General features: G+C 49.7%; 1 protein-coding gene across 1 annotated transcript; it reads left to right on the top strand.

The window, feature by feature from the left end:
• The first annotated feature begins 15161 nt into the window (after positions 1–15161).
• Positions 15162–16578, top strand: LOC123129574 (uncharacterized). Its single transcript, XM_044549683.1, has 3 exons — positions 15162–15444; positions 15863–16236; positions 16325–16578. The coding sequence occupies exons 1-3, from the start codon at positions 15162–15164 to the stop codon at positions 16553–16555; spliced, it is 888 nt and encodes a 295-aa protein (XP_044405618.1). The 3' UTR covers positions 16556–16578.
• The last annotated feature ends 9722 nt before the right edge of the window (positions 16579–26300 follow it).

Genomic DNA, 26300 nt, shown 5'->3' with positions numbered 1-26300 from the left:
CCAAGCATATACAGATATGGCCTCGGAACATGGAGACCGAAAGGTCGAGCGTGAATCATATAGTAGATATGATCAACATAACGATGTTCACCATTGAAAACTACTCCATCTCACGTGATGATCGGTTATGGTTTAGTTGATTTGGATCACGTGATCACTTAGAGGATTAGAGGGATGTCTATCTAAGTGGGAGTTCTTAAGTAATATGATTAATTGAACTTAAATTTATCATGAACTTAGTCCTGGTAGTATTTTGCAAATCATGTTGTAGATCAATAGCTCGCGTTGTTGCTTCCATGTGTTTATTTTGATATGTTCCTAGAGAAAATTATGTTGAAAGATGTTAGTAGCAAAGATGCGGATTGGATCCGTGATCTGAGGTTTATCCTCGTTGCTGCACAGAAGAATTATGTCCTTGATGCACCGCTAGGTGACGGACCTATTGCAGGAGCAGATGCAGACGTTATGAACGTTTGGCTAGCTCAATATGATGACTACTTGATAGTTTAGTGCACCATGCTTAATGGCTTAGAATCGGGACTTCAAAGACGTTTTGAACATCATGGAACATATGAGATGTTCCAGGAGTTGAAGTTAATATTTCAAGCAAATACCCGAGTTGAGAGATATGAAGTCTCCAACAAGTTCTATAGCTAAAAGATGGAGGAGAATCGCTCAACTAGTGAGCATGTGCTCAGATTGTCTGGGTACTACAATCACTTGAATCAAGTGGGAGTTAATCTTCCAGATAAGATAGTGATTGACAGAATTCTCTAGTCACCATCACCAAGTTAGTAGAACTTCGTGATGAACTATAGTATGCAAGGGATGACGAAAACGAATCCCGAGCTTTTCATGATGATGAAATCAATGAAGGTAGAAATCAAGAAAGAGCATCAAGTGTTGATGGTAGACAAGACCACTAGTTTCAAGAAAAGGGCAAAGGGAAGAAGGGGAACTTCAAGAAGAACGGCAAGGAAGTTGCTGCTCAAGTGAAGAAGCCCAAGTATGGTCCTAAGCCTGAGACTAAGTGTTTCTACTGCAAAGGGACTGGTCACTGGAAGCGGAACTACCCCAAGTGATTGGCAGATAAGAAGGATGGCAAAGTGAACATAAGTATATTTGATATACATGTTATTGATGTGTACTTTACTAGTGTTTATAGCAACCCCTCAGTATTTGATACTAGTTCAGTTGCTAAGATTAGTAACTCGAAACGGGAGTTGCAGAATAAACAGAGACTAGTTAAGGGTGAAGTGATGATGTGTGTTGGAAGTGGTTCCAAGATTGATATGATCATCATCACACACTCCCTATACTTTTGGGATTAGTATTGAACCTGAATAAGTGTTATTTGGTGTTTGCGTAAAGCATGAATATGATTTGATCATGTTTATTGTAATACGGTTATTCATTTAAGTAAGAGAATAAATTGTTGTTCTGTTTACATGAATAAAACCTTATATGGTTACACACCCAATGAAAATAGTTCGTTGGATCTCGATCGTAGTGATATACATAATCATAATATTGAAACCAAAAGATGCAAAGTTAATAATGATAGTGCAACTTATTTGTAGCACTGCCATTTAGGTCATGTTGGTGTAAAGCGCATGAAGAAACTCCATGCTGATGGGATTTTGGAATCACTTGATTATGAATCACTTGATGCTTGCGAACCATGCCTCATGGGCAAGATGACTAAGACTCCGTTCTCCGGAGCGAGCAACTGACTTATTGGAAATAATACATACTGATGTATGCGGTCCGATGAGTGTTAAGGCTCACGGCAAGTATTGTTATTTTCTGAACTTCACAGATGATTTGAGCAGATATGGGTATATCTACTTGATGAAACATAAGTCTGAAACATTTGAAAAGTTCAAAGGATTTCAGAGTGAAGTGGAAAATCATCGTGACAAGAAAATAAAGTTTCTACGATCTGATCGTGGAGACAAATATTTGAGTTATGAGTTTGGTCTTCAATTAAAACAATGTGGAATAGTTTCACAAACTCATGCCATATGGAACACCACAGCATAATGGTGTGTCCGAACGTCATAACCGTACTTTATTGGATATAGTGCAATCTATGATGTCTCTTACCGATCAAGCACTATCGTTTTGGGGTTATACATTAGAGACAACTGCATTCATGTTAAATAGGGAACCATCTAAATCCGTTGAGACGACACCGTGTGAACTATGGTTTGGCAAGAAACCAAAGTTGTCGTTTCTTAAAGTTTGGGACTGCGATGCTTATGTGAAAAAATTTCAACATGATAAGCTCGAACACAAATCGGAGAAGTATGTCTTCATAGGATACCCAAAGGAGACTGTTGGGTACACCTTCTATCACAAATCCGAAGGCAAGACTTTTGTTGCTAAATTCGGAGTTTTTCTAGAGAAGGAGTTTCTCTCGAAAGAAGTGAGTGGGAGGAAAGTAGAACTTGATGAGGTAACTGTACCTGCTCCCTTATTGGAAAGTCGTTCATCACAGAAATATGTTCCTGTGACTACTACACCAATTAGTGAGGAAGCTAATGATGATGATCATGTAACTTCAGATCAAGTTACTACCAAATCTCGTAGGTAAACCAGAGTGAGATCCCCACCAGAGTGGTACGGTAATCCTGTTCTGGAAGTCATGTTACTAGACCATGACGAACTTGCGAACTATGAGGAAGCGATGATGAGCCTAGATTCCGCGAAATGGTTTGAGGCCATGAAATCTGAGATATGATCCATGTATGAGAACAAAGTATGGACTTTGATGGATTCGCCCGATGATCGGCAAGCCATAGAAAATAAATGGATCTTCAAGAGGAAGACGGACGCTGATAGTAGTGTAACTATCTACAAAGCTAGAATTGTCACAAAAGGTTTTTGACAAAGTTCAAGGTGTTGACTACGATGAGAGTTTCTCACTCGTATCCATGCTTAAGTCTGTCCGAATCATGTTAGCAATTGCCGCATTTTATGAAATCTGGCAAATGGATAAACAAAACTGCATTCCTTAATAGATTTATTAAAGAAGAGTTGTATATGATACAACCAGAAGGTTTTGTCAATCCTAAAGGTGCTAACAAAATATGCAAGTTCCAGCGATCCATCTATGGACTGGTGCAAGCATCTTGGAGTTGGAATATACGCTTTGATAAGTTGATCAAAGCATATAAGTTTTATACAGACTTGCGGTGAAGCCTGTATTTACAAGAAAGTGAGTGGGAGCACTACATCATTTCTGATAAGTATATGTGTATGACATATTGTTGATCGGAAATAATGTAGAATTATTCTGTAAAGCATAAAGGAGTGTTTGAAAGGAGTTTTTCAAAGAAAGACCTCGTTAAAGCTGCTTACATATTGAGTATCAAGATCTATAGAGATAGATCAAGACGCTTGATAAGTTTTTGAATGAGTACATACCTTGACAAGATTTTGAAGTAGTTCAAAATGGAACAGTCAAAGAAAAAGTTTCTTGCCTGTGTTACAAGGTGTGAAGTTGAGTAAGACTCAAAGCCCGACCACGGCAGAAGATAGAAAGAGAATGAAAGTCATTCCCTATGCCTCAGCCATAGGTTCTATAAAGTATGCCATGCTGTGTACCAGATCTATTGTATACCCTACACTGTGTTAAGCAAGGGAGTACAATAGTGATCTAAGAGTAGATCACTGGACAGCGGTCAAAATTATCCTTAGTGGAATAAGGAAATATTTCTCAATTATGGAGGTGACAAAAAGGTTCGTCGTAAAAAGTTACGTCGATGCAAGCTTTGACACAGATCTGGATGACTCTAAGTCTCGATCTAGATACATATTGAAAGTGGGAGCAATAAGCTAGAGTAGCTCCGTGCAGAGCATTGTTGACATAGAAATTCGCAAAATACTTACGGATCTGAATGTGACAGACCCGTTGACTAAAATTATCTCACAAGCAAAACATGATCACACCTTAGTACTCTTTGGGTGTTAATCACATAGCGATATGAACTAGATTACTGACTCTAGTAAACCCTTTGGGTGTTGATCACATATCGATGTGAACTATGGGTATTAATCACATGGTGATGTGAACTATTGCTGTTAAATCACATGGCGATGTGAACTAGATTATTGACTCTAGTGCAAGTGGGAGACTGAAGGAAATATGCCCTAGAGGCAATAATAAAGTTATTATTTATTTCCTTATATCATGATAAATGTTTATTATTCATGCTAGAATTGTATTAACCGGAAACATAATACTTGTGTGAATACATAGACAAACAAAGTGTCACTAGTATGCCTCTACTTGACTAGCTCGTTAATCGAAGATGGTTATGTTTCCTGACCATAAACAAAGAGTTGTTATTTGATTAACGGATCACATCATTAGAGAATGATCTGATTGACATGACCCATTCCATTAGCTTAGCACCCGATCGTTTAGTATGTTGCTATTGCTTTCTTCATGACTTATACATGTTCCTATGACTATGAGATTATGCAACTCCCGTTTGCCGGAGGAACACTTTGGGTGCTACCAAACGTCACAACGTAACTGGGTGATTATAAAGGAGCATTACAGGTGTCTCCAAAGGTAGATGTTGGGTTGGCGTATTTCGAGATTAGGATTTGTCACTCCGATTGTCGGAGAGGTATCTCTGGGCCCTCTCGGTAATGCACATCACTTAAGCCTTGCAAGCATTGCAACTAATGAGTTAGTTGCGGGATGATGTATTACAGAACGAGTAAAGAGACTTGCCGGTAACGAGATTGAACTAGGTATTGGAATACCGACGATCGAATCTCGGGAAAGTAACATACCGATGACAAAGGGAACAACGTATGTTGTTATGCGGTCTGACCGATAAAGATCTTCGTAGAATATGTAGGAGCCAATATGGGCATCCAGGTCCCGCTATTGGTTATTGACCGGAGACGTGTCTCGGTCATGTCTACATTGTTCTCGAACCCGTAGGGTCCGCACGCTTAAGGTTACAATGACAGTTATATTATGAGTTTATGCATTTTGATGTACCGAAGGTTGTTCGGAGTCCCGGATGTGATCACGGGCATGAAGAGGATCTCGAAATGGTCGAGACATAAAGATTGATATATTGGAAGCCTATGTTTGGATATCGGAAGTGTTCCGGGTGAAATCGGGATTTTACCGGAGTACTGGGAGGTTACCGGAACCCCCCGGGAACCATATGGGCCTTGATGGGCCTTAGTGGAAAGGAGAAAGGGGCAGCCCAAGGTGGCCACGCGCCTCCCCCCCTTCCCCTAGTCCTATTAGGACTAGGAGAGGTGGCCGGCCCCCCTCTCTCTCTTTCCCCCCTCAAGGAATCCTATTCCAACTAGGATTGGGGGGGGGATCCTACTCCTAGAGGGAGTAGGACTCTCCTGGCGCGCCACACCTTGGCCGGCCAGCTTCCCCCCCTCTAGTCCTTTATATACTGAGGCAGAGGCACCCTAGAACACACAAGTTGATCCACGTGATCTATTCCTTAGCCGTGTGCGGTGCCCCCTACCACCATAGTCCTCGATAATACTGTAGCGGAGTTTAGGCGAAGCCCTGCTGTTGTAGTGCATCAAGATCGTCACCACGCCATCGTGCTAAAGGAACTCTTCCCCGACACTTTGCTGGATCGGAGTCCGAGGATCGTCATCGAGCTGAACGTGTGCTCGAACTCGGAGGTGTCGTAGTTTCGGTGCTTGATCGGTTGGATCGTGAAGACGTACGACTACTTCCTCTACGTTGTGTCAGCGCTTCCGCAGTCGGTCTGCGTTGGGTATGTAGACAACACTCTCCCCTCTCGTTGCTATGCATCACATGATCTTGCGTGTGCGTAGGAATTTTTTTGAAATTACTACGAAACCCAACACTAACATGGAGAGGTGGTGGCCAGCGAGGCCTCTCCGTCTAGACCGTGCATGCCGGCGGCTATCTTGAGCGCCGCGGCGTCGAGGTTGGTGAGCTTTGCAATGGACTTGATGTCGGAGTCAGACAGGGGCTCGTCGAACCAGCGGATCAGCGCCTCCGCCACCTTGGCCGTCATGGTCTCTTTGGGCCCGAGGATGCCGAGCCCGTGGATGATGCGGAGCGTTGCCCGCTGGCTGACCAAAATGGTGGATGGGTTTTTCGCCTGACGGGCGCTCTGGCGAGACGGCACCGCGGTAGGCCTAGAGCGGGAAGCCGTCTTGGCGCGGGCGGAAGGCTTGCCCAGCGCGGATGGCGCGGTATTGACAAACAGCTGGCACGCGTCACCCTCCCCGTTCGCGTCGGCAATCTGTAGGTGACACACCTGGGAGGTCACCACGCCGAGCTGCACGGAGTGGGTGGTGGACGGCCTGGGAGTGTGGCGGGCGAGAGACAGGGCCGGGCCTGTTGGAAATATTCCCTAGAGGCAATAATAAAAGGATTATTATTATATTTCCTTGTTCATGATAATTGTCTTTTATTCATGCTATAATTGTGTTATCCAGAAATCGTAATACATGTGTGAATACATAGACACCAACATGTCCCTAGTAAGCCTCTAGTTGACTAGCTCGTTGATCAACAGATAGTCATGGTTTCCTGACTATGGACATTGTATGTCATTGATAACGAGATCACATCATTAGGAGAATGATGTGATGCACAAGACCCAATCCTAAACATAGCACAAGATCGTATAGTTCGTTTGCTAGAGTTTTTCCAATGTCAAGTATCTTTTCCTTAGACCATGAGATCGTGTAACTCCCGGATACCGTAGGAGTGCTTTAGGTGTACCAAACGTCACAACGTAACTGGGTGACTATAAAGGTATACTACGGGTATCTCCGAAAGTGTCTGTTGGGTTGACACGGATCAAGACTGGGATTTGTCACTCCGTATGACGGAGAGGTATCTCTGGGCCCACTCGGTAATGCATCATCATAATGAGCTCAAAGTGACCAAGTGTCTGGTCACGGGATCATGCATTACGGTACGAGTAAAGTGACTTGCCGGTAACGAGATTGAACGAGGTATTGGGATACCGACGATCGAATCTCGGGCAAGTAACGTACCGATTGACAAAGGGAATTGTATACGGGTTGCTTGAATCCTTGACATCGTGGTTCATCCGATGAGATCATCGAGGAGCATGTGCGAGCCAACATGGGTATCCAGATCCCGCTGTTGGTTATTGACCGGAGAGCCATCTCGGTCATGTCTACATGTCTCCCGAACCCGTAGGGTCTACACACTTAAGGTTCGGTGACGCTAGGGTTGTAGAGATATGAATATGCAGTAACCCGAAAGTTGTTCGGAGTCCCGGATGAGATCCCGGACGTCACGAGGAGTTCCGGAATGGTCCGGAGGTGAAGAATTATATATAGGAAGTGCAGTTTCGGCCATCGGGAGAGTTTCGGGGGTCACCGGTATTGTACCGGGACCACCGGATGGGTCCCGGGGGTCCACCGGGTGGGACCACCCATCCCGGAGGGCCCCATGGGCTGAAGTGGGGAGGGGAACCAGCCCATAGTGGGCTGGTGCGCCCCCTTGGCCCACCCCCTGCGCCTAGGGTTGGAAACCCTAGGGTGGGGGGCGCCCCACTTGCCTTGGGGGCCACTCCACCCTTGGCCGCCGCCCCCCTAGGAGATCCCATCTCCTAGGGACGGCGCCCCCCCCTTGGGGAGCCTATATAAAGGGGGGAGGGAGGGGCAGCCGCACCCTTGACTCTTGGCGCCTCCCTCTCCCCTGCTACACCTCTCCCTCTCGCAGAAGAACGGCGAAGCCCTGCTGCGGTGACTGCTGCATCCACCACCACGCCGTCGTGCTGCTGGATCTTCATCAACCTCTCCTCTCCCCTTGCTGGATCAAGAAGGAGGAGACGTCACGCTGAACGTACGTGTGTTGAACACGGAGGTGCCGTCCGTTCGGCGCTAGGATCTCCGGTGATTTGGATCACGTCGAGTACGACTTCCTCATCCCCGTTCTTTGAACGCTTCCGCACGTGATCTACAAAGGTATGTAGATGCAATCCGATCACTCGTTGCTAGATGAACTCATAGATGGATCTTGGTGAAACCGTAGGAAATTTTTGTTTTCTGCAACGTTCCCCAACAGTGGCATCATGAGCTAGGTCTATGCGTAGTTCTCTTTGCACGAGTAGAACACAATTTGTTGTGGGCGTAGATGTTGTCAACTTTCTTGCCGCTACTAGTCTTATTTTGCTTCAGCAGTATTGTGGGATGAAGCGGCCCGGACCAACCTTACACGTACGCTTACGTGAGACCGGTTCCACCGACTGACATGCACTAGTTGCATAAGGTGGCTGGCGGGTGTCTGTCTCTCCCACTTTAGTTGGAGCGGATTCGATGAAAAGGGTCCTTATGAAGGGTAAATAGAAGTTGACAAATCACGTTGTGGCTTTCACGTAGGTAAGAAAACGTTCTTGCTAGAACCCTATTGCAGCCACGTAAAACTTGCAACAACAATTAGAGGACGTCTAACTTGTTTTTGCAGCAAGTGTTTTGTGATGTGATATGGCCAAAGTTGTGATGAATGATGAATGATATATATGTGATGTATGAGATGTTCATGCTATTGTAATAGGAATCACGACTTGCATGTCGATGAGTATGACAACCGGCAGGAGCCATAGGAGTTGTCTTTATTTTTTGTATGACCTGCGTGTCATTGAGAAACGCCATGTAAATTACTTTACTTTATTGCTAAACGTGTTAGCCATAGTAGTAGAAGTAATAGTTGGCGAGCAACTTCATGGAGACACGATGATGGAGATCATGGTGTCATGCCGGTGACAAGATGATCATGGAGCCCCAAGATGGAGATCAAAGGAGCTATGTGATATTGGCCATATCATGTCACTATTATTATTTGATTGCATGTGATGTTTATCATGTTTTTGCATCTTGTTTACTTAGAACGACGGTAGTAAATAAGATGATCCCTCATAATAATTTCAAGAAAGTGTTCCCCCTAACTGTGCACCGTTGCGACAGTTCGTTGTTTCGAAGCACCACGTGATGATCGGGTGTGATAGATTCCAACGTTCACATACAACGGGTGTAAGACAGATTTACACATGCAAACACTTAGGTTGACTTGACGAGCCTAGCATGTACAGACATGGCCTCGGAACACAGAAGACCGAAAGGTCGAGCATGAGTCGTATAGAAGATACGATCAACATGAAGATGTTCACCGATGTTGACTAGTCCGTCTCACGTGATGATCGGACACGGCCTAGTTAACTCGGATCATGTTATACTTAGATGACTGGAGGGATGTCTATCTGAGTGGGAGTTCATTGAATAATTTGATTAGATGAACTTAATTATCATGAACTTAGTCTAAAATCTTTACAACATGTATTGTAGATCAAATGGCCAACGTTGTCCTCAACTTCAACGCGTTCCTAGAGAAAACCAAGCTGAAAGACGATGGCAGCAACTATACGGACTGGGTCCGGAACCTGAGGATCATCCTCATAGCTGCCAAGAAAGATTATGTCCTACAAGCACCGCTAGGTGAAGCACCTGCTCTCCCTGCAGAACAAGACGTTATGAACGCTTGGCAGACACGTACCGATGATTACTCCCTCGTTCAGTGCGGCATGCTTTACAGCTTAGAGCCGGGGCTCCAAAAGCGTTTTGAGAGACACGGAGCATATGAGATGTTCGAAGAGCTGAAAATGGTTTTTCAAGCTCATGCCCGGGTCGAGAGATATGAAGTCTCCGACAAGTTCTTCAGCTGTAAGATGGAGGAAAACAGTTCTGTCAGTGAGCACATACTCACTATGTCTGGGTTACATAACCGCTTGACTCAGCTGGGAGTTAATCTCCCGGATGACGCGGTCATTGACAGAATCCTTCAGTCGCTTCCACCGAGCTACAAGAGCTTTGTGATGAACTTCAATATGCAGGGGATGGAAAAGACCATTCCTGAAGTATTTGCAATGCTGAAATCAGCAGAGGTAGAAGTCAAAAAGGAACATCAAGTGTTGATGGTGAATAAAACCACTAAGTTCAAGAAAGGCAAGGGTAAGAAGAACTTCAAGAAGGACGGCAAGGGAGTTGCCGCGCCCGGCAAGCAAGCTGCCGGGAAGAAGCCAAAGAATGGACCCAAGCCCGAGACTGAGTGCTTTTATTGCAAGGAAAGTGGTCACTGGAAGCGGAACTGCCCCAAATACTTAGCGGACAAGAAGGCCGGCAAAACGAAAGGTATATGTGATATACATGTAATTGATGTGTACCTTACCAGTACTCGTAGTAGCTCCTGGGTATTTGATACCGGTGCAGTTGCTCACATTTGTAACTCAAAGCAGGAGCTGCGGAATAAGCGGAGACTGGCGAAGGACGAGGTGACGATGCGCGTCGGGAATGGTTCCAAGGTCGATGTGATCGCCGTCGGCACGCTACCTCTACATTTACCTACGGGATTAGTTTTGAACCTCAATAATTGTTATTTAGTGCCAAGTTTGAGCATGAACATTGTATCAGGATCTCGTTTAATACGAGATGGCTACTCATTTAAATCCGAGAATAATGGTTGTTCTATTTATATGAGAGATATGTTTTATGGTCATGCTCCGATGGTGAATGGTTTATTCTTAATGAATCTCGAGCGTAATGCTACACATATTCATAGTGTGAGTACCAAAAGATGTAAGGTTGATAATGATAGTCCCACATACTTGTGGCACTGCCGCCTTGGTCACATAGGTGTCAAACGCATGAAGAAGCTCCATGCAGATGGACTTTTAGAGTCTCTTGATTACGAATCATTTGACACGTGCGAACCATGCCTCATGGGTAAAATGACCAAGACTCCGTTCTCAGGAACAATGGAGCGAGCAACCAACTTATTGGAAATCATACATACTGATGTGTGCGGTCCAATGAGTGTTGAGGCTCGCGGTGGTTATCGTTATGTTCTCACCCTCACTGATGACTTGAGTAGATATGGGTATGTCTACTTAATGAAACACAAGTCTGAGACCTTTGAAAGGTTCAAGGAATTTCAGAGTGAGGTTGAGAATCAACGTGACAGGAAAATCAAGTTCTTGCGATCAGATCGTGGAGGAGAATACTTGAGTCACGAATTTGGCACACACTTAAGAAAAAGTGGAATAGTTTCACAACTCACGCCGCCTGGAACACCTCAGCGTAATGGTGTGTCCGAACGTCGTAATCGCACTCTATTAGATATGGTGCGATCTATGATGTCTCTTACCGATTTACCACTATCATTTTGGAGCTATGCTTTAGAGACTGCCGCATTCACTTTAAATAGGGCTCCGTCGAAATCCGTTGAGACGACACCGTATGAATTATGGTTTGGGAAGAAACCTAAGCTGTCGTTTCTAAAAGTTTGGGGATGCGATGCTTATGTCAAGAAACTTCAACCTGAAAAGCTCGAACCCAAGTCGGAAAAATGCGTCTTCATAGGATACCCTAAAGAAACTATTGGGTATACCTTCTACCTCAGATCCGAAGGCAAGATCTTTGTTGCCAAGAATGGATCCTTTCTAGAGAAGGAGTTTCTCTCGAAAGAAGTAAGTGGGAGGAAAGTAGAACTTGATGAAGTATTACCTCTTGAACCGGAAAATGGCGCAACTCAAGAAAATGTTCCTGAGGTGCCTGCACCGACTAGAGAGGAAGTTAATGATGATGATCATGAAACTTCAGATCAAGTTGCTACTGAACTTCGTAGGTCCACAAGGACACGTTCCGCACCAGAGTGGTACGGCAACCCTGTCTTGGAAATCATGTTGTTAGACAACGGTGAACCTTCGAACTATGAAGAAGCGATGGCGGGCCCGGATTCCGACAAATGGCTGGAAGCCATGAAATCCGAGATAGGATCCATGTATGAAAACGAAGTATGGACTTTGACTGACTTGCCCGTTGAGCGGCGAGCCATAGAAAATAAATGGATCTTTAAGAAGAAGACAGACGCGGATGGTAATGTGACCATCTATAAAGCTCGGCTTGTCGCTAAGGGTTATCGACAAGTTCAAGGGGTTGACTACGATGAGACTTTCTCACCGGTAGCGAAGCTGAAGTCCGTCCGAATCATGTTAGCAATTGCCGCATTCTATGATTATGAGATATGGCAAATGGACGTCAAAACGGCATTCCTTAATGGTTTCCTTAAGGAAGAATTGTATATGATGCAGCCGGAAGGTTTTGTCGATCCTAAGAATGCTGACAAGGTGTGCAAGCTCCAACGCTCGATTTATGGGCTGGTGCAAGCATCTCGGAGTTGGAACATTCGCTTTGATGAGATGATCAAAGCGTTTGGGTTTATGCAGACTTATGGAGAAGCCTGCGTTTACAAGAAAGTGAGTGGGAGCTCTGTAGCATTTCTCATATTATATGTAGATGACATACTTTTGATGGGAAATGATATAGAGCTTTTGGACAGCATTAAGGCCTACTTGAATAAGAGTTTTTCAATGAAGGACCTTGGAGAAGCTGCTTATATATTAGGCATCAAGATCTATAGAGATAGATCAAGACGCCTCATAGGTCTTTCACAAAGCACATACCTTGATAAGATATTGAAGAAGTTCAATATGGATCAGTCTAAGAAGGGGTTCTTGCCTGTGTTGCAAGGTGTGAAATTGAGCTCAGCTCAATGTCCGACCACGGCAGAAGATATAGAAGAGATGAGTGTCATCCCCTATGCCTCAGCCATAGGTTCTATTATGTATGCCATGTTGTGTACCAGACCTGATGTAAACCTTGCCGTAAGTTTGGTAGGTAGGTACCAAAGTAATCCCGGCAAGGAACACTGGACAGCGGTCAAGAATATCCTGAAGTACCTGAAAAGGACTAAGGAAATGTTTCTCGTTTATGGAGGTGACGAAGAGCTCGTCGTAAAGGGTTACGTCGACGCTAGCTTCGACACAGATCTGGATGACTCTAAGTCACAAACCGGATACGTGTATATTTTGAATGGTGGGGCAGTAAGCTGGTGCAGTTGCAAGCAGAGCGTCGTGGCGGGATCTACATGTGAAGCGGAGTACATGGCAGCCTCGGAGGCAGCGCATGAAGCAATTTGGGTGAAGGAGTTCATCACCGACCTAGGAGTCATACCCAATGCGTCGGGGCCGATCAAACTCTTCTGTGACAACACTGGAGCTATTGCACTTGCCAAGGAGCCCAGGTTTCACAAGAAGACCAGGCACATCAAGCGTCGCTTCAACTCCATTCGTGAAAATGTTCAAGATGGAGACATAGATATTTGTAAAGTACATACGGACCTGAATGTAGCAGATCCGTTGACTAAACCTCTCCCTAGAGCAAAACATGATCAACACCAGAATTCCATGGGTGTTCGATTCATCACAATGTAACTAGATTATTGACTCTAGTGCAAGTGGGAGACTGTTGGAAATATGCCCTAGAGGCAATAATAAAAGGATTATTATTATATTTCCTTGTTCATGATAATTGTCTTTTATTCATGCTATAATTGTGTTATCCGGAAATCGTAATACATGTGTGAATACATAGACACCAACATGTCCCTAGTAAGCCTCTAGTTGACTAGCTCGTTGATCAACAGATAGTCATGGTTTCCTGACTATGGACATTGGATGTCATTGATAACGAGATCACATCATTAGGAGAATGATGTGATGGACAAGACCCAATCCTAAACATAGCACAAGATCGTATAGTTCGTTTGCTAGAGTTTTTCCCATGTCAAGTATCTTTTCCTTAGACCATGAGATCGTGTAACTCCCGGATACCGTAGGAGTGCTTTGGGTGTACCAAACATCACAACGTAACTGGGTGACTATAAAGGTATACTACGGGTATCTCCGAAAGTGTCTGTTGGGTTGACACGGATCAAGACTGGGATTTGTCACTCCGTATGACGGAGAGGTATCTCTGGGCCCACTCGGTAATGCATCATCATAATGAGCTCAAAGTGACCAAGTGTCTGGTCACGGTATCATGCATTACGGTACGAGTAAAGTGACTTGCCGGTAACAAGATTGAACGAGGTATTGGGATACCGACGATCGAATCTCGGGCAAGTAACGTACCGATTGACAAAGAGAATTGTATATGGGGTTGCTTGAATCCTCGACATCGTGGTTCATCCGATGAGATCATCGAGGAGTATGTGGGAGGCAACATGAGTATCCAGATCCCGCTGTTGGTTATTGACCGGAGAGCCATCTCGGTCATGTCTACATGTCTCCCGAACCCGTAGGGTCTACACACTTAAGGTTCGGTGACGCTAGGGTTGTAGAGATATGAATATGCAGTAACCCGAAAGTTGTTCGGAGTCCCGGATGAGATCCCGGACGTCACGAGGAGTTCCGGAATGGTCCGAAGGTGAAGAATTATATATAGGAAGTGCAGTTTCGGCCATCGGGAGAGTTTCGGGGTCACCGGTATTATACCGGGACCACCGGATGGGTCCCGGGGGTCCACCGGGTGGGACCACCCATCCCGGAGGGCCCCATGGGATGAAGTGGGGAGGGGAACCAGCCCATAGTGGGCTGGTGTGCCCCCTTGGCCCACCCCCTGCGCCTAGGGTTGGAAACCCTAGGGTGGGGGGGCGCCCCACTTGCCTTGGGGGCCACTCCACCCTTGGCCGCCGCCCCCCTAGGAGATCCCATCTCCTAAGGCCGGCTCCCCCCTTGGGGAGCCTATATAAAGGGGGGGAGGGAGGGGCAGCCGCACCCTTGACTCTTGGCGCCTCCCTCTCCCCTGCTACACCTCTCTCTCTCGCAGAAGAACGGCGAAGCCCTGCTGCGGTGACTGGTGCATCCACCACCACGCCGTCGTGCTGTTGGATCTTCATCAACCTCTCCTGCGCCCCCCCCCCCTTGCTGGATTAAGAAGGAGGAGACGTCACGCTGACCGTACGTGTGTTGAACACGGAGGTGCCGTCCGTTCGGCGCTAGGATCTCCGGTGATTTGGATCACGTCGAGTACGACTTACTCATCCCCGTTCTTTGAACGCTTCCGCGCGTGATCTACAAAGGTATGTAGATGCAATCCGATCACTCGTTGCTAGATGAACTCATAGATGGATCTTGGTGAAACCATAGGAAAATTTTTGTTTTCTGCAATGTTCCCCAACAGGGCCCATGTCGATGTCGTCGTTGATGCCGCTGCCAGCGCCTGCCTGGTCGGTGAAGCTGAGCGGCCTGTCCATGGTGGCCGATGTCACCCTGTCCACTGCCGCCGCCCTCGTGTCCACCCTCGGCGGGAGCGCCAGCTCCTTGTCGACCCTGTCGAAGAAAGCGACCACCGGGTCGTCGTCCTGCGCGGTGCCCGAAGCCTGTGGCAGAGGCCGGGGAGGCACGAGCAGCGGATTGGAAGAGGTCGCATGCGTGCGCGAGGAGGACACACCGCAGGAGCGGCTTGATCCAGCCCCTCCCCCAGAGTGGCGCCCCCTGGGGGCGTGGTCCGAACGCCTGTCCTTGGAGGGGCCATGTCCACAGCACGAGGTTGGGGTGCGGCTGCGGTGGTGCACAGAAGCGGGGCGTGGCGCGGCCGGCTCCTTGCCGCGGCTTCGCCCGAGGAGCGTGTTCTTCCATGACCTTCGCTAGCCGCCACTGCCATCGCCGTCGTGGCTGCGCCTGTGGCCCACCGATGGCATGCCCTTGCAACCCGAGGACGCGACTTGCGCGGGCGGGCGCAAGCGCGGCCCCAGGTCCTGCGTAGCGCAAAGCACACTAGGAAGCATCAAGTAAATTTCTTCGGGACGAAGGCACTCCTGAGTCCCGACTCCCCGGCCAAAGGCAATCCTGAGTCCCGACTCCCCGGCCAACCTGAGCGCTGTCAATATATTAGGCTGTGCACAGTCCACACTTCACATCTTCACGGCTCCATCTTACTCTCTCACGCCCAGCCAGTGGATCATCGCGGCCTCTGCCCCAGCGACGCATCGATGGCACTGGCGCCACGACCACTGGCCACCACAGTTTTCGTCTGCCGGATGATGGCGGTCGTTCTGCAGGCCGCGGCCTTGACTTGCGTTGTGCTCGCAGGCGACCTCTGGTTCTCGACGTTCATGTATGCTACTATGCCACCTCTCTGGCTTCTTCTAGCTATCTGTTCAACCAACACCACTTCACTTTGGCATGCAGATTCCTCAAAGCTCTCCTGGCGGCGGAGCTGGCCTTGAACGCGGCGCGACTGATCTACGACGCGGCGCAGGTCTTCTTCCAGAAACCGCTGCCGGCCTTCCGCTGGCAGATGATGGGGCTCGTCGCCGCTGACTGGGTACCGTCCAGTAGTATTCTCTTTCGTGCTCGCCGGCTCGCGCAACCATATCTGTCGACCTACGAGTGCGTGCATGCATGGATTGCAGGTGATGATGCTCCTCCTTTCCGCTGCTGGGTCGAGCTCCCTCGCCGTGGAGGACTTCGTCCAGAACAACATGAGGCGTTGCGCGTGGCTGCATCCCGGGACGTGCGAGCGGTACAAGGCCTCCGGCGTACTTACCTTGCTGGCGTGGGCTTTCACTGCTCTGGTCGCCTGCGTTATGCTCCGTCTGCAAAGGATCTGGGATGAAGACGCCGCCGCCGCCGCCGATGCGTGATGGGCGGTCAACTTCTACCTAAGCATGAGAGATTTATTTGATACTAGACTGGTAAATAGTTTAGTTCGGCTACTATCGCTACGACGTCACAATGTGTACGTACGTGTAGACGTACTACCCCCCTATGATTATGATGATATATTATTCCCCGTATGTGATGCTTAAGTTTGGTTGTGGCTCACTTTGAAGATAACGTTTGCCGGTGGTCGGTTGCCGGTTGTCTGTTGGTAAGGGCATCTCCAGCCGTTGTGCCCTTCAAAAAGCATTTTTTCGCCGTTTGAGGGGTTGCCGGCGGAAATTTTGGCTTAAGGATGAATTTCTTTCCAGCCGTGTCCACCCTCAAGGGAGGAATGACACAGCGAGCCCGTGCCCTTGCCCGCCGCGTCCGCCGTCCAGGCCGCGCCCGCCGTCCAAGCCACGGTTGTCCCGTTCGCGCCCGCCCCAGGCCACGTCCGGCCCCGGCATCGAACCGAGCTCCTGCAGCACGTCGAGGGAGGAGGGCAGCTCCACGGGCTGCCACCATTACCGCCGATGCTCCTCGCGACGTCCAGCTCTGGGCCCTTCCGCTTCCTCCCCGGCGCGTCCCAGGCCTCCTCGGTGGTGCAGCAGCAGCGCGTCGGCGGCGAGGAAGCAGGACGCGGCGGTGAGCGCGGCGCGGTGGGAGCTTCGGAGCGAGGCGAGCGCGAGGGAGACCGCGTTGAGCACGTCGAGTGCCTTGACGGAGCGGTCGAGTAGGTCGGCGGCGAGGCGGTCGGCAGGGGGCCTGGCGAGGGCGTCCACGGCGTCGAGCAGCTTGGAGAGGAACGCCAGCGAGAGCACCGGCCCCTGGTGCTGCGCCGCGGAGGGGGAGTGGGCGGCGGGGGCGACAAGTCGATCGGCGAGGGGAGGGCGAGAGGAGGCCGCAGCAGGGAAGGCGGCCACCGGCGGGAGCGGGGCCGCGGTGGCCGGCGAGGGGAGGGCGAGGGGAGGCTGCGGAGGCGCGCCCCCTGGCGTGCGGCGGCGAGGAGGAGTCCGCGATGGTGGGTGGTAGGTGGCGGAAGGAAAAAAGAGAGGAGAGAGGAGAAAGAATAAAGAAATAGAGAGAAAGGAGATGAGAGGGGAGAGAGAGGGGCTGGCAAGTGGGGCAGCGCCTGCAAAAAGCAATGCCGGCGTCCCCAGCTGCCCCCCGGCGGCTGGGTGCGGGGTAGGCGTGCCGGCGCTAATTTTGGTAAAATCCGGCGAAAAACGATGTCCTGGGGGCCTGGCTGGGACGTTTTTACCTGCCGATGCTAAAAAAAGGTGCTTGGGGGGGCGTCCTGGGGGCCTTAGTGGAGATGCTCTAAGGTACCCCGCCGTCATATATCAGTATTCCCTCCGGTCCTTTTTAGTCTGCATATAAGTTTTGTCTGAAGTCAAAGCATCTTTATTTTGACCAAATTTATAGACAAAATATTAACATTTACGATGCCAAATCAATTTTGTTAGATTCATTATGAAATGTTATTTCATGGGATATATATTTAGTATGATAGATATTGATATTTTTTAATATATATTTGATTAAACTTTGTAAAGTTTGACTTGACCTAAATCTAATATGCAGAGTAAAAAGAATTGGAGAAAGTACAATGCACTTTCTTTCTTTGCTATGATATGCTGTCGAAAAGGCATTAAGCGCTAGGCATGAGGCTAGTACTTCACTATCCAAGTCAGCTGAAAAGGACAATGGTTGGTGAAGTACTTTAATGGCTGGCTGAAGATTTTTCAATCTGTTGAAGCTTTTTTATATTTACGATTGCAATTTTTCATGTGTTCTAAAGTTTGATTGAAGCTTTTTTATTTATTAGATGTATTTCCTCCGTTTTAAATTACTTGTCGTAGAAATGGATGTATCTAGAACTAAAATACATCTAGATACATCCATACTTGTGACAAGTACTCCCTCCGTCCGGAAATATTTGTCGGAGGAATAGATGTATCTAGACATAATTTAGTTCTAGATATATCCATTTCCGCGATAAGTAATTCCGGACGAAGGGAGTAATTCGGAACGGAGGAAGTAGCATTTTGCGTCCATGGTTGTAGCACAGGCACCGCCTTGTCCCTGCGTCGGGGTTGCAGCTCCGCTAGTCGCCATGGTTGGGCACCTCTGGTTCAAGCATTTTGGCATGCTGCCGGTTCCGTGCCGCGTGCTGTCCTTTTCAACTGCGGTGAGAGATGGCCGTCGGGAATTAGTGGATCAGTCCCCTCAAGCATTGGTGATCGAAGGGAGTTGCGCATCTGAGCACATGGATGAGGAAGGGGAGGGGCGCGCGTTGTTGCTGTCCACAAGATAGTGATGGATTCCCCGATTCCCGTGCGACCGGCCGAATGCTCCGCCGGCGCACAGTTTCCAAACGTTTTCTGTATGGAAAATGGAAAACGGTATCTAATGACTGGAAGTGCATACATAAAGAAACAGAGTATATATTGAATGGGATTTTTTTATTTTCAAAACTGCACGCTTAAATGGAAACAAGCGCTAAATGATCTCGCATGTTAATCCCGCAAAATAATCTAAGATTGACTATCAGAAAAAATCAATTAGTAATTTAGTTTTTCTTCGCATGTTAATCCTACATAATAATTAATCCCTCGAATTTTGGTTTATTCCAAAATCTACAGGCCCATGTTTTCTATGCATGTTAATTCGGACCTATGTTTATAATACTACTAGATCAATAATGGCGCGCGTTGCCGCGCCTATCTATTTTGACAATAAGTTGATATTAAATTTTATACATAAATTATTATAAAACATGAAAGTTAAATATCACAGTCTTCTATATTGATGAGCGGACCCAGAAAAATATTCAAACCAATTTGTGCAAGAGCATCATACATCCAGCTAGTGGTACTACATTTAGGTTTCCAAAATGTGGGAATGATCTACCTCATGAAGAGCAGGAAGAAACTTGATATTTCTGACAGGTGCAATTTTTTCTTCCAGGAAGATAAGCATTCGTTCATGCCCAGAAATCCATCTCTAGCACAAATATGGAATCTGATCGCATCCATTTAATATAATGTGAACAATTTGTTAGAATTAATTAGAATTTGTAAGTAGGGAAAATTTCCCCTTGCCCAAACCGTCGTGCGTTTTGTCCCGCACAGACGCCTTCTCGCTCATGCCCTCTGGAACCGACACCTTCCTTCGATCGTGTCTCTCCAGATGGTATAAGTAGCGCATGTAAGCATCAATCGAGACAGAGATTTTTACTTTCGATCTCAAACACGTTATCAGCACGTAGAACAACCAGCGAAGAGCAAAGGAGAAAAGAAAAGGAGGGAAAGAGCACTCGCCGCCGGTGAGATGCCGAGCCTCGTTTCCTTCTTTCTCCGCCTGATCCGTGAGGACGGTCGTCGCTACCATGGCGTTGGTGGCCTCCGACGTTTCCGTCGCAGGATGCAGGCCGTCCGTCATTTCGGTCGTTGCGCCACTGGCCATTATGGTCACCGTGCCACTGGACGTTTCAAGTGTAAAAGCATAGAGAAAGATAGCATCCGTTTTCCAAACCAGAAACACACCAACTGTATTTCCAAGTGGAGATCTGGCACATGTAGTGAACCTGAAGACGAGCTCTAAAAGTATTTTTCATGTAGTCATGATGCTAAAGAAATGACGTTGCACTTTCCAGAACATACATGAAAAATACTTTTTCTTTGACTTACCTCACATTATTGAGCAATGTTATTCTTTAATATTATCTCTAACCCAAGGGAGCCTCATAGTGGTGAGAAATTACAAAAGACACATAATCTTCCATCAGTTGTATTCTTATAATCTCGAATCACAATTCAGCACTACAAACAACACAAAAAATTAGTATTAGGTCAACTGGAACATGGAATAGTTGGAGACCAATTACTCAACTATAGTCCTATATATGCATGGATAGTCCAATCAAATCAAAAGTTCAACCAATTTCATATGTTGATTCCAAAACATTGCATACTCTGCACCATGGCATGCAGGTAGCGATATATCAGGGAGCATCAATCATGGAGACCTCTGGTGGCTGAAGTGTATGGCCGAAGCTGCACCCACGGAACTGTAATTTGAGAGAGTACTCACAAAATGCATCGTGATGGAAAAGGTAGTCTACATGGCAAACTTTGAAGTGGCAATTGCTAGATATTACTCCTACATGAGAAGGTTAGAGAACATGTCCACTTATTCCTCGCCGTCAACGCCACAACCTCAAACTTAAATGAAATAATTAAGCTACGAAATTAAAGGGTGTGCGGAAGGGTTGTGACCAAGGTGTTGGGCAACTCGTTTGACAAAAGGCATGTTTCTTTCGAGGATGGCTAACACGCGCGCGCGCGTCGCAACGCTCGGTTTCGGACCAGGTAGGCTTTCCTCTTAAGTATGTGCGCAATGAGTTGAATTTCCTTTTTAACTAACCAGAGTGGCAGAGATTGAGGACACGCCGGCCCTCCACCCCCCGTTGAAATCAGGGGGGCGAGAGAGATTAGGGAAAGTGGCGGGCCCGTGCTTGCATGTGTGGCTAAATTCACGGAGCAGAGAGAACGTGCTGGACCAGGGTGCTTGCATGCAACTGAGAAAGAAAATTTTGGTGGGTCCAGGCGCTCACGGGATTGCTACCATTCCTTGCATGCATCCTCACGCTGGGCACAAGGTAGGACCCACTAATAATGACCCTGGTAGTTTAGAAATGGAAAGTGGAAGGAGATACGCCGCTGTCTGTCGCGCGTCGCAACGCGCGAGCGCGAAGGAGTGATTTCGGTTTCAGACATAGCTTTACTATTCCCTGTTGATCTCGCCGGCGGCCACTCCGGCCCCGGCGCCCACATCTCGCGCCGGCCGCCGCTCCGGCCCCGGCGCCCACCTCACCTCTCCTGCCATGGCATCGCATCTCCACTTCTCTGCATCTGGCTCCTCTTCAGGGGCTTCCTCGTCGGCGTCTCCGCCGCCCCCCTCTCTGCCACCCCCTCCTCCACGGCCGTCGCTGCAGTCCATTGTCGTGGGCTCGGCGATGGGCCCTCTCCACCCCGCTGCGATGGTGATGCCTCCGGGGGCTTGCGTGGATAGGGTGTGGAGATCCCAGGGGGATCAGCGGGAGAAACGTCGTTCTCCGCTTTCGTCTCCGCGCGGCGGCCCACGCTCGTCCCCGAGGGCCGAGCTCCCTTCCAACCGCCCTCCGGTGTCGCGGATGCCTCCGCGACTCTTTGGGTGCTGCTACAATTGCGGGCAGCCGGATCACATCTCTCGCAAGTGCTTCAATGAGACCCTCTGCGTCCGCTGCAACCTGCCGGGGCATCACTCTAGGGACTGCAAGAGGCCGCGCAGCCCTCTCTACTGGTGCAGCCACTCCGGCCTCCCCCGGCGCTCCGCCTCGGTTTGGCGGCGCATCCGGCATCGCCTCGCCGCGGGCCCTCTGCGCCGCTATCAGTGCGGTCTGCTTCGCCGGCCTCTGACACGGCGCTTCCTCCCCCGCCACCGGGCCCTCCTCCGGCGGGCGCCGTACGCTTGGTCCGGCCCTGGTCCCGGGTCGTCCGGGAGGGGTCCTCGAGCGGTGCGGCTGCCCAAGGAAGCGCCTCCCCCCGGGCTCTAGGGCCTCGCGGGTGGCGTCTTGCTTGGCTCCGGTGGGGTGGGAAGAGGATGAGTGCTGCTACCTCGAGATGTCTGATGAGCTCCTCTGCACGGAGGCTGAGCTGGGCCGGGCTGTGGTGGTCTTGGTGACTGGTACACGACCGCTGGTCGACCTTGCAGATGCGGCGGCCGCGATTCCCCGGGTGTTCGATATTGGCCCGGCTGACATGTCTATCCGCGCGTTCTGGCCGGAAGACTTCCTGGTGATCTGCGAGAACATGCATACTCGCAATCGGCTGGTGGCGGACGGACGGGCAGAGAGGCCTGGGTTCTCGCTTTCACTTCGACCATGGTCGCGTTTGGCCCAGGCGACGGCGGTGTCTCTTCCTACCCTGGTTCCGCTGGACCTGGTGGGTGTCCCGGCCCAAGCTTGGTGCAGACGGACGGCGGAGGTCATCCTCCGTGGTTGTGGGTTTGTGGTGGACGTTGCGGCGGCTACTTCCCGACGGTATGACATGTCCCGTTTTCGCGTCTGGCTCCGGAGGATCGCCCCGAGCGCATCCCGGTGCGTCGCTTGCTGCTGGTGGAGGAGCCGGCGGTTTTGGAGAGGCCGAGGGGACGCCATAGGGGCCCGCTGGGCCGCAGGTGGTACAGGACGCTCCGCTACCCCATATCCATCCACAGGGTAGCGGAGGTGGTGGATGATGTTGTGTCGGATGAGGCCGACGATCTGCCTCCGCCGCCGGCTCGCCGCCGCCATAATCCTACGTCGCCTCCACCGCCTCCCCCGGACCCCTCCTCAGGTCATGGCGGGTCGGAGGGGGGTCTCGGTAGGGCTCCTGTGCTTCATCGTGGAGGTCGGGCTGGTCTGCCGGCGGCGGGAGATGCGGCGGCTGCGATGGGTGGTGAGGCCGCTTCAGCTCCGGCTGCGACATGTGACGTTGAGATGGGGCCTGACGCGCAGGCTGCGGGCCACCTTTTGGCGCCAGTGGGACAGCTGACCGTCCCGTCTGCACGCAGCTACTGGCGACCCGTGGCCCGGGCACAACTTTCCTCTTCGGATTCTTGCTCGCCGGGGCTTTTGGTGGACGGGAGACAAGCCGAGGTCAGCGCCTCGGGCGACACTTCGCCCGTTTCGGTATCCCTTCCTTGGTGGAGACAGGATGTTTGCAGCAATGATGGTCTGATTGTGGAAAGTGACCATCGGGTTATGAGCTCGAGGCCCGTGCACCCCATGGGACCGTGCTTGTCGGGTGCGACACGTCTGCGGTGGTCGCCGGTAGTGGCGGACCCCAGCTACAGAGCCGCGCTGCCGGTCTCGCTTCTCATTGGTGGACGCCTGTCACCGCCATGCATTGGTGCTCTGCGGCCCAGCCATGCACGTTGCACGTCTATTTCTGGGACGTTCAGGGACCGCATTCGAGGCTTACATGAATCTGGCTCGCTAGACCTGCCGGTGGTGGATCAGGCCGCTCCGGCAGCCTACTTCGAGGTGCCCCTGTCACCCATGGATGCGTCCCCGGTGGCTGGTGCATCAGTCACGCCTGCGGTACCGGTCTCGCATTGCTCGCTAGGGGAGCATGCCTCGCCCTGTACACCGGTTGTGCCTGGCTCGCCTTGCACGCCGCGGCTGCCCCATGCCGATCCGGTGACGGGCAACGTGGCTTTGCACTCTGTGCTGAACCAGATCAGGGCTCACATCGCCAACCCGGTGCTCCCCCTTCCTTCGGTGCAGCGTTCACGGAGAGCAAAACTTGTGGTGCCTGAAGATCAGTTGCGACATAGTGCACGCATAGCATTCAACTCGCGTGGGAAGCCTGCCTCCTACATCAAACGCGCTCAAAGCGTTCTTGTGTCCAAGTTGGGGTTTTGTGGGATCGAGGACGAGCCTGATGTGGACTGCCTTGCGCGTTATGCGGAGATGTTCAAGGAGCCGCTACCTGCTTCAGCCATTGACGCGCTCATTAAACTGTTTTCTTTGGAACAGTATCAGACTGCGGGAGCGCCGACCCCGGTGTGCTAGTAGTGCTGGCCGTGGTGATTGTGGGATTTTTTAATGATAGTGCCCAATCATAATATCATTGTGTGGAATGTGAGAGGTCTAAATAACCCTAGTCGTGGCAACGTGGTTCGCGCGGCTGCGGAGGACGCCAATGCTTCGGTGGTGTGCTTGGTGGAATCCAAGCTAGCCTCTGTCGACCGTTTTGGTATCACCCAAATGTTGGGCAATAAGTATGATGGGTTTGTCTTCCTGCCAGCGCTTAACACGGCAGGAGGTATTGTGGTGGCCTGGCAGTCAAGTCTAGTGTCAGTCGCTTCCACCAGGGTGGATCGGTTCTCGGTCACGGTGGAGATTTGTTTCGGCAGTGCTCCATCCTGGTTCCTCTCGGTAGTATATGGGCCTACGGATGATGGGCTCAAGCCCATGTTTCTTCAAGAGCTGCGGGATGTTCGGGCCAGCACTCCTGGTCAATGGGCTCTCGCTGGGGACTTCAATTTGATTGTTGAGGCCTCTGACAAGAACAATGCTCTTGTCAACGGAAGGATGATGGGACGATTTAGGCGCTTTCTGAATGATTTGGAACTTAAGGAGGCCTCACTGCTGGGCAGGCGCTACACTTGGTGTAATGAACGTCGCGCCCCCACTTTGGAGAAAATCGACCGGTGGTTCATGTCGTTGGACTGGGAAGCGGCCAATCCTGATCACCTGCTGCAGGCTATGTCCTCATCGATGTTGGATCACTGCCCCCTGCTGCTCTCTACAAACGTCTGCTTTCAGAGGAAAGCACGCTTCCATTTTCAGTCCTTTTGGCCGAAGTTGAGAGGGTTTCAGGCGGCTGTCGCGACCGGGTGGAATGACGCGCCTCCTCGGGCGGACCCCTTCATGGATCTCATGAGCGGGCTTAAGGCTACGACCAAAGAGCTTACTAGGTGGAACCACAGATCCATTGGAAACATCAAGGAGCAATTACTGATGGCTAATGAGGTGATCCGTCTGCTTGATCAAGCACGGGATAATCGACCCTTATCGGAAGCTGAGTTCTGGCTTAGAAGCCAATTGAAGTGGAAAGTTCTGGGGCTGGCATCATTGCAGTGCACTATCGCTAGACAACACTCAAGGATTCAATGGTTGAGAGAGGGCGAGGCCAACACTGAATTCTTCCAATCTTTCGCTTCGGCAAGGAGAAGGAACGATCAGATTTTTAGGCTCAAGGCGGCAAAGGTGGAAGCCACGACATCGGACGAGATGGACATCCTGGCGGTTGGTCACTTTGTTGACCTCCTTGGCACGCCAAGGGTGAGGGAGCACTGCCTTGACTTGCATGCTCTTGATCTGCCTAGACTAAATTTGGATTCTCTGGAGGGCAATTTTTCTGCCGACGATGTGTGGTCGGTGATCAAAGAGCTCTCGCCTGATTAAGCACCGGGACCGGACGGCTTCTCAATCTGCTTTTATCAATGTTGCTGGCCTATTATTAAAGATGCGGTTATGAGGGCAATCAACGCCTTTGGCAGTGGGGATAGCAGAGGATTCCAGCTCTTAAACGAGGCCTACATCACGTTAATTCCTAAGGTAGTGGGTGCGGTGGATATTAAGGAGTTCAGGCCGGTGAGCCTGGTGCATAGCTTTGGTAAAATTGTCTCTAAGCTACTTGCGATCTAGACGGCGCGCTTTGCCGAGAGTCTGGTTCACGCCAATCAAAGCGCGTTCATTGCCGGCCAGTTGATCGTTGATAACTTCATCATGGTCCAGCAGTCCATCTGATCTTTGCACCGTCGGAATGTGCAGGCCGTGCTGCTTAAACTTGATATGGCCAAAGCCTTCGACTCGGTGGATTGGGCTTTCCTCCTTAAGGTTCTGCGCCATCGTGGATTTGGGCCCAAGTGGCTAGCTAAGCTGGCTATACTTCTGTCTACCTCCAGCTCGAGAATTCTGATTAATGGGGCAGCAGGCGATAAGTTCTGGCACGCCAAAGGGCTACGACAGGGCGACCCCCTCTCGCCTCTGATGTTTGTTCTCGTGATGGATGTGCTTACGGCGGTCATCAAGCGGGGCGACCAGGAAGGATTATTTGGTTCATTTGAGCGATGGGGAATCCGGAACCGATTATCTATTTATGCGGATGACGTGGTCATGCTTATTAGACCACTTGCGAGTGAAGCCGAGGC

The sequence above is a fragment of the Triticum aestivum genome, chromosome 6A (assembly GCF_018294505.1).
Source record: "Triticum aestivum cultivar Chinese Spring chromosome 6A, IWGSC CS RefSeq v2.1, whole genome shotgun sequence".
In the NCBI taxonomy this organism is placed as follows: Eukaryota; Viridiplantae; Streptophyta; class Magnoliopsida; order Poales; family Poaceae; genus Triticum; species Triticum aestivum.
The sequence above is the reverse complement of the archived record's forward strand: the minus strand, read 5'-3'. Positions and strand labels throughout refer to the sequence as shown.

What these genes read in the sequence shown, in the direction of transcription:
- LOC123129574 (XM_044549683.1), top strand. Translation starts at nt 15,162, where the DNA reads ATGGTGGCCGATGTCACCCTGTCCACTGCCGCCGCCCTCGTGTCCACC. An exon ending in CCTGTCCTTGGAGGGGCCAT is followed by an intron (nt 15,445 to 15,862) that starts GTCCACAGCACG and finishes TCTCACGCCCAG; the next exon opens with CCAGTGGATCATCGCGGCCT. An exon ending in GGCTCGTCGCCGCTGACTGG is followed by an intron (nt 16,237 to 16,324) that starts GTACCGTCCAGT and finishes CATGGATTGCAG; the next exon opens with GTGATGATGCTCCTCCTTTC.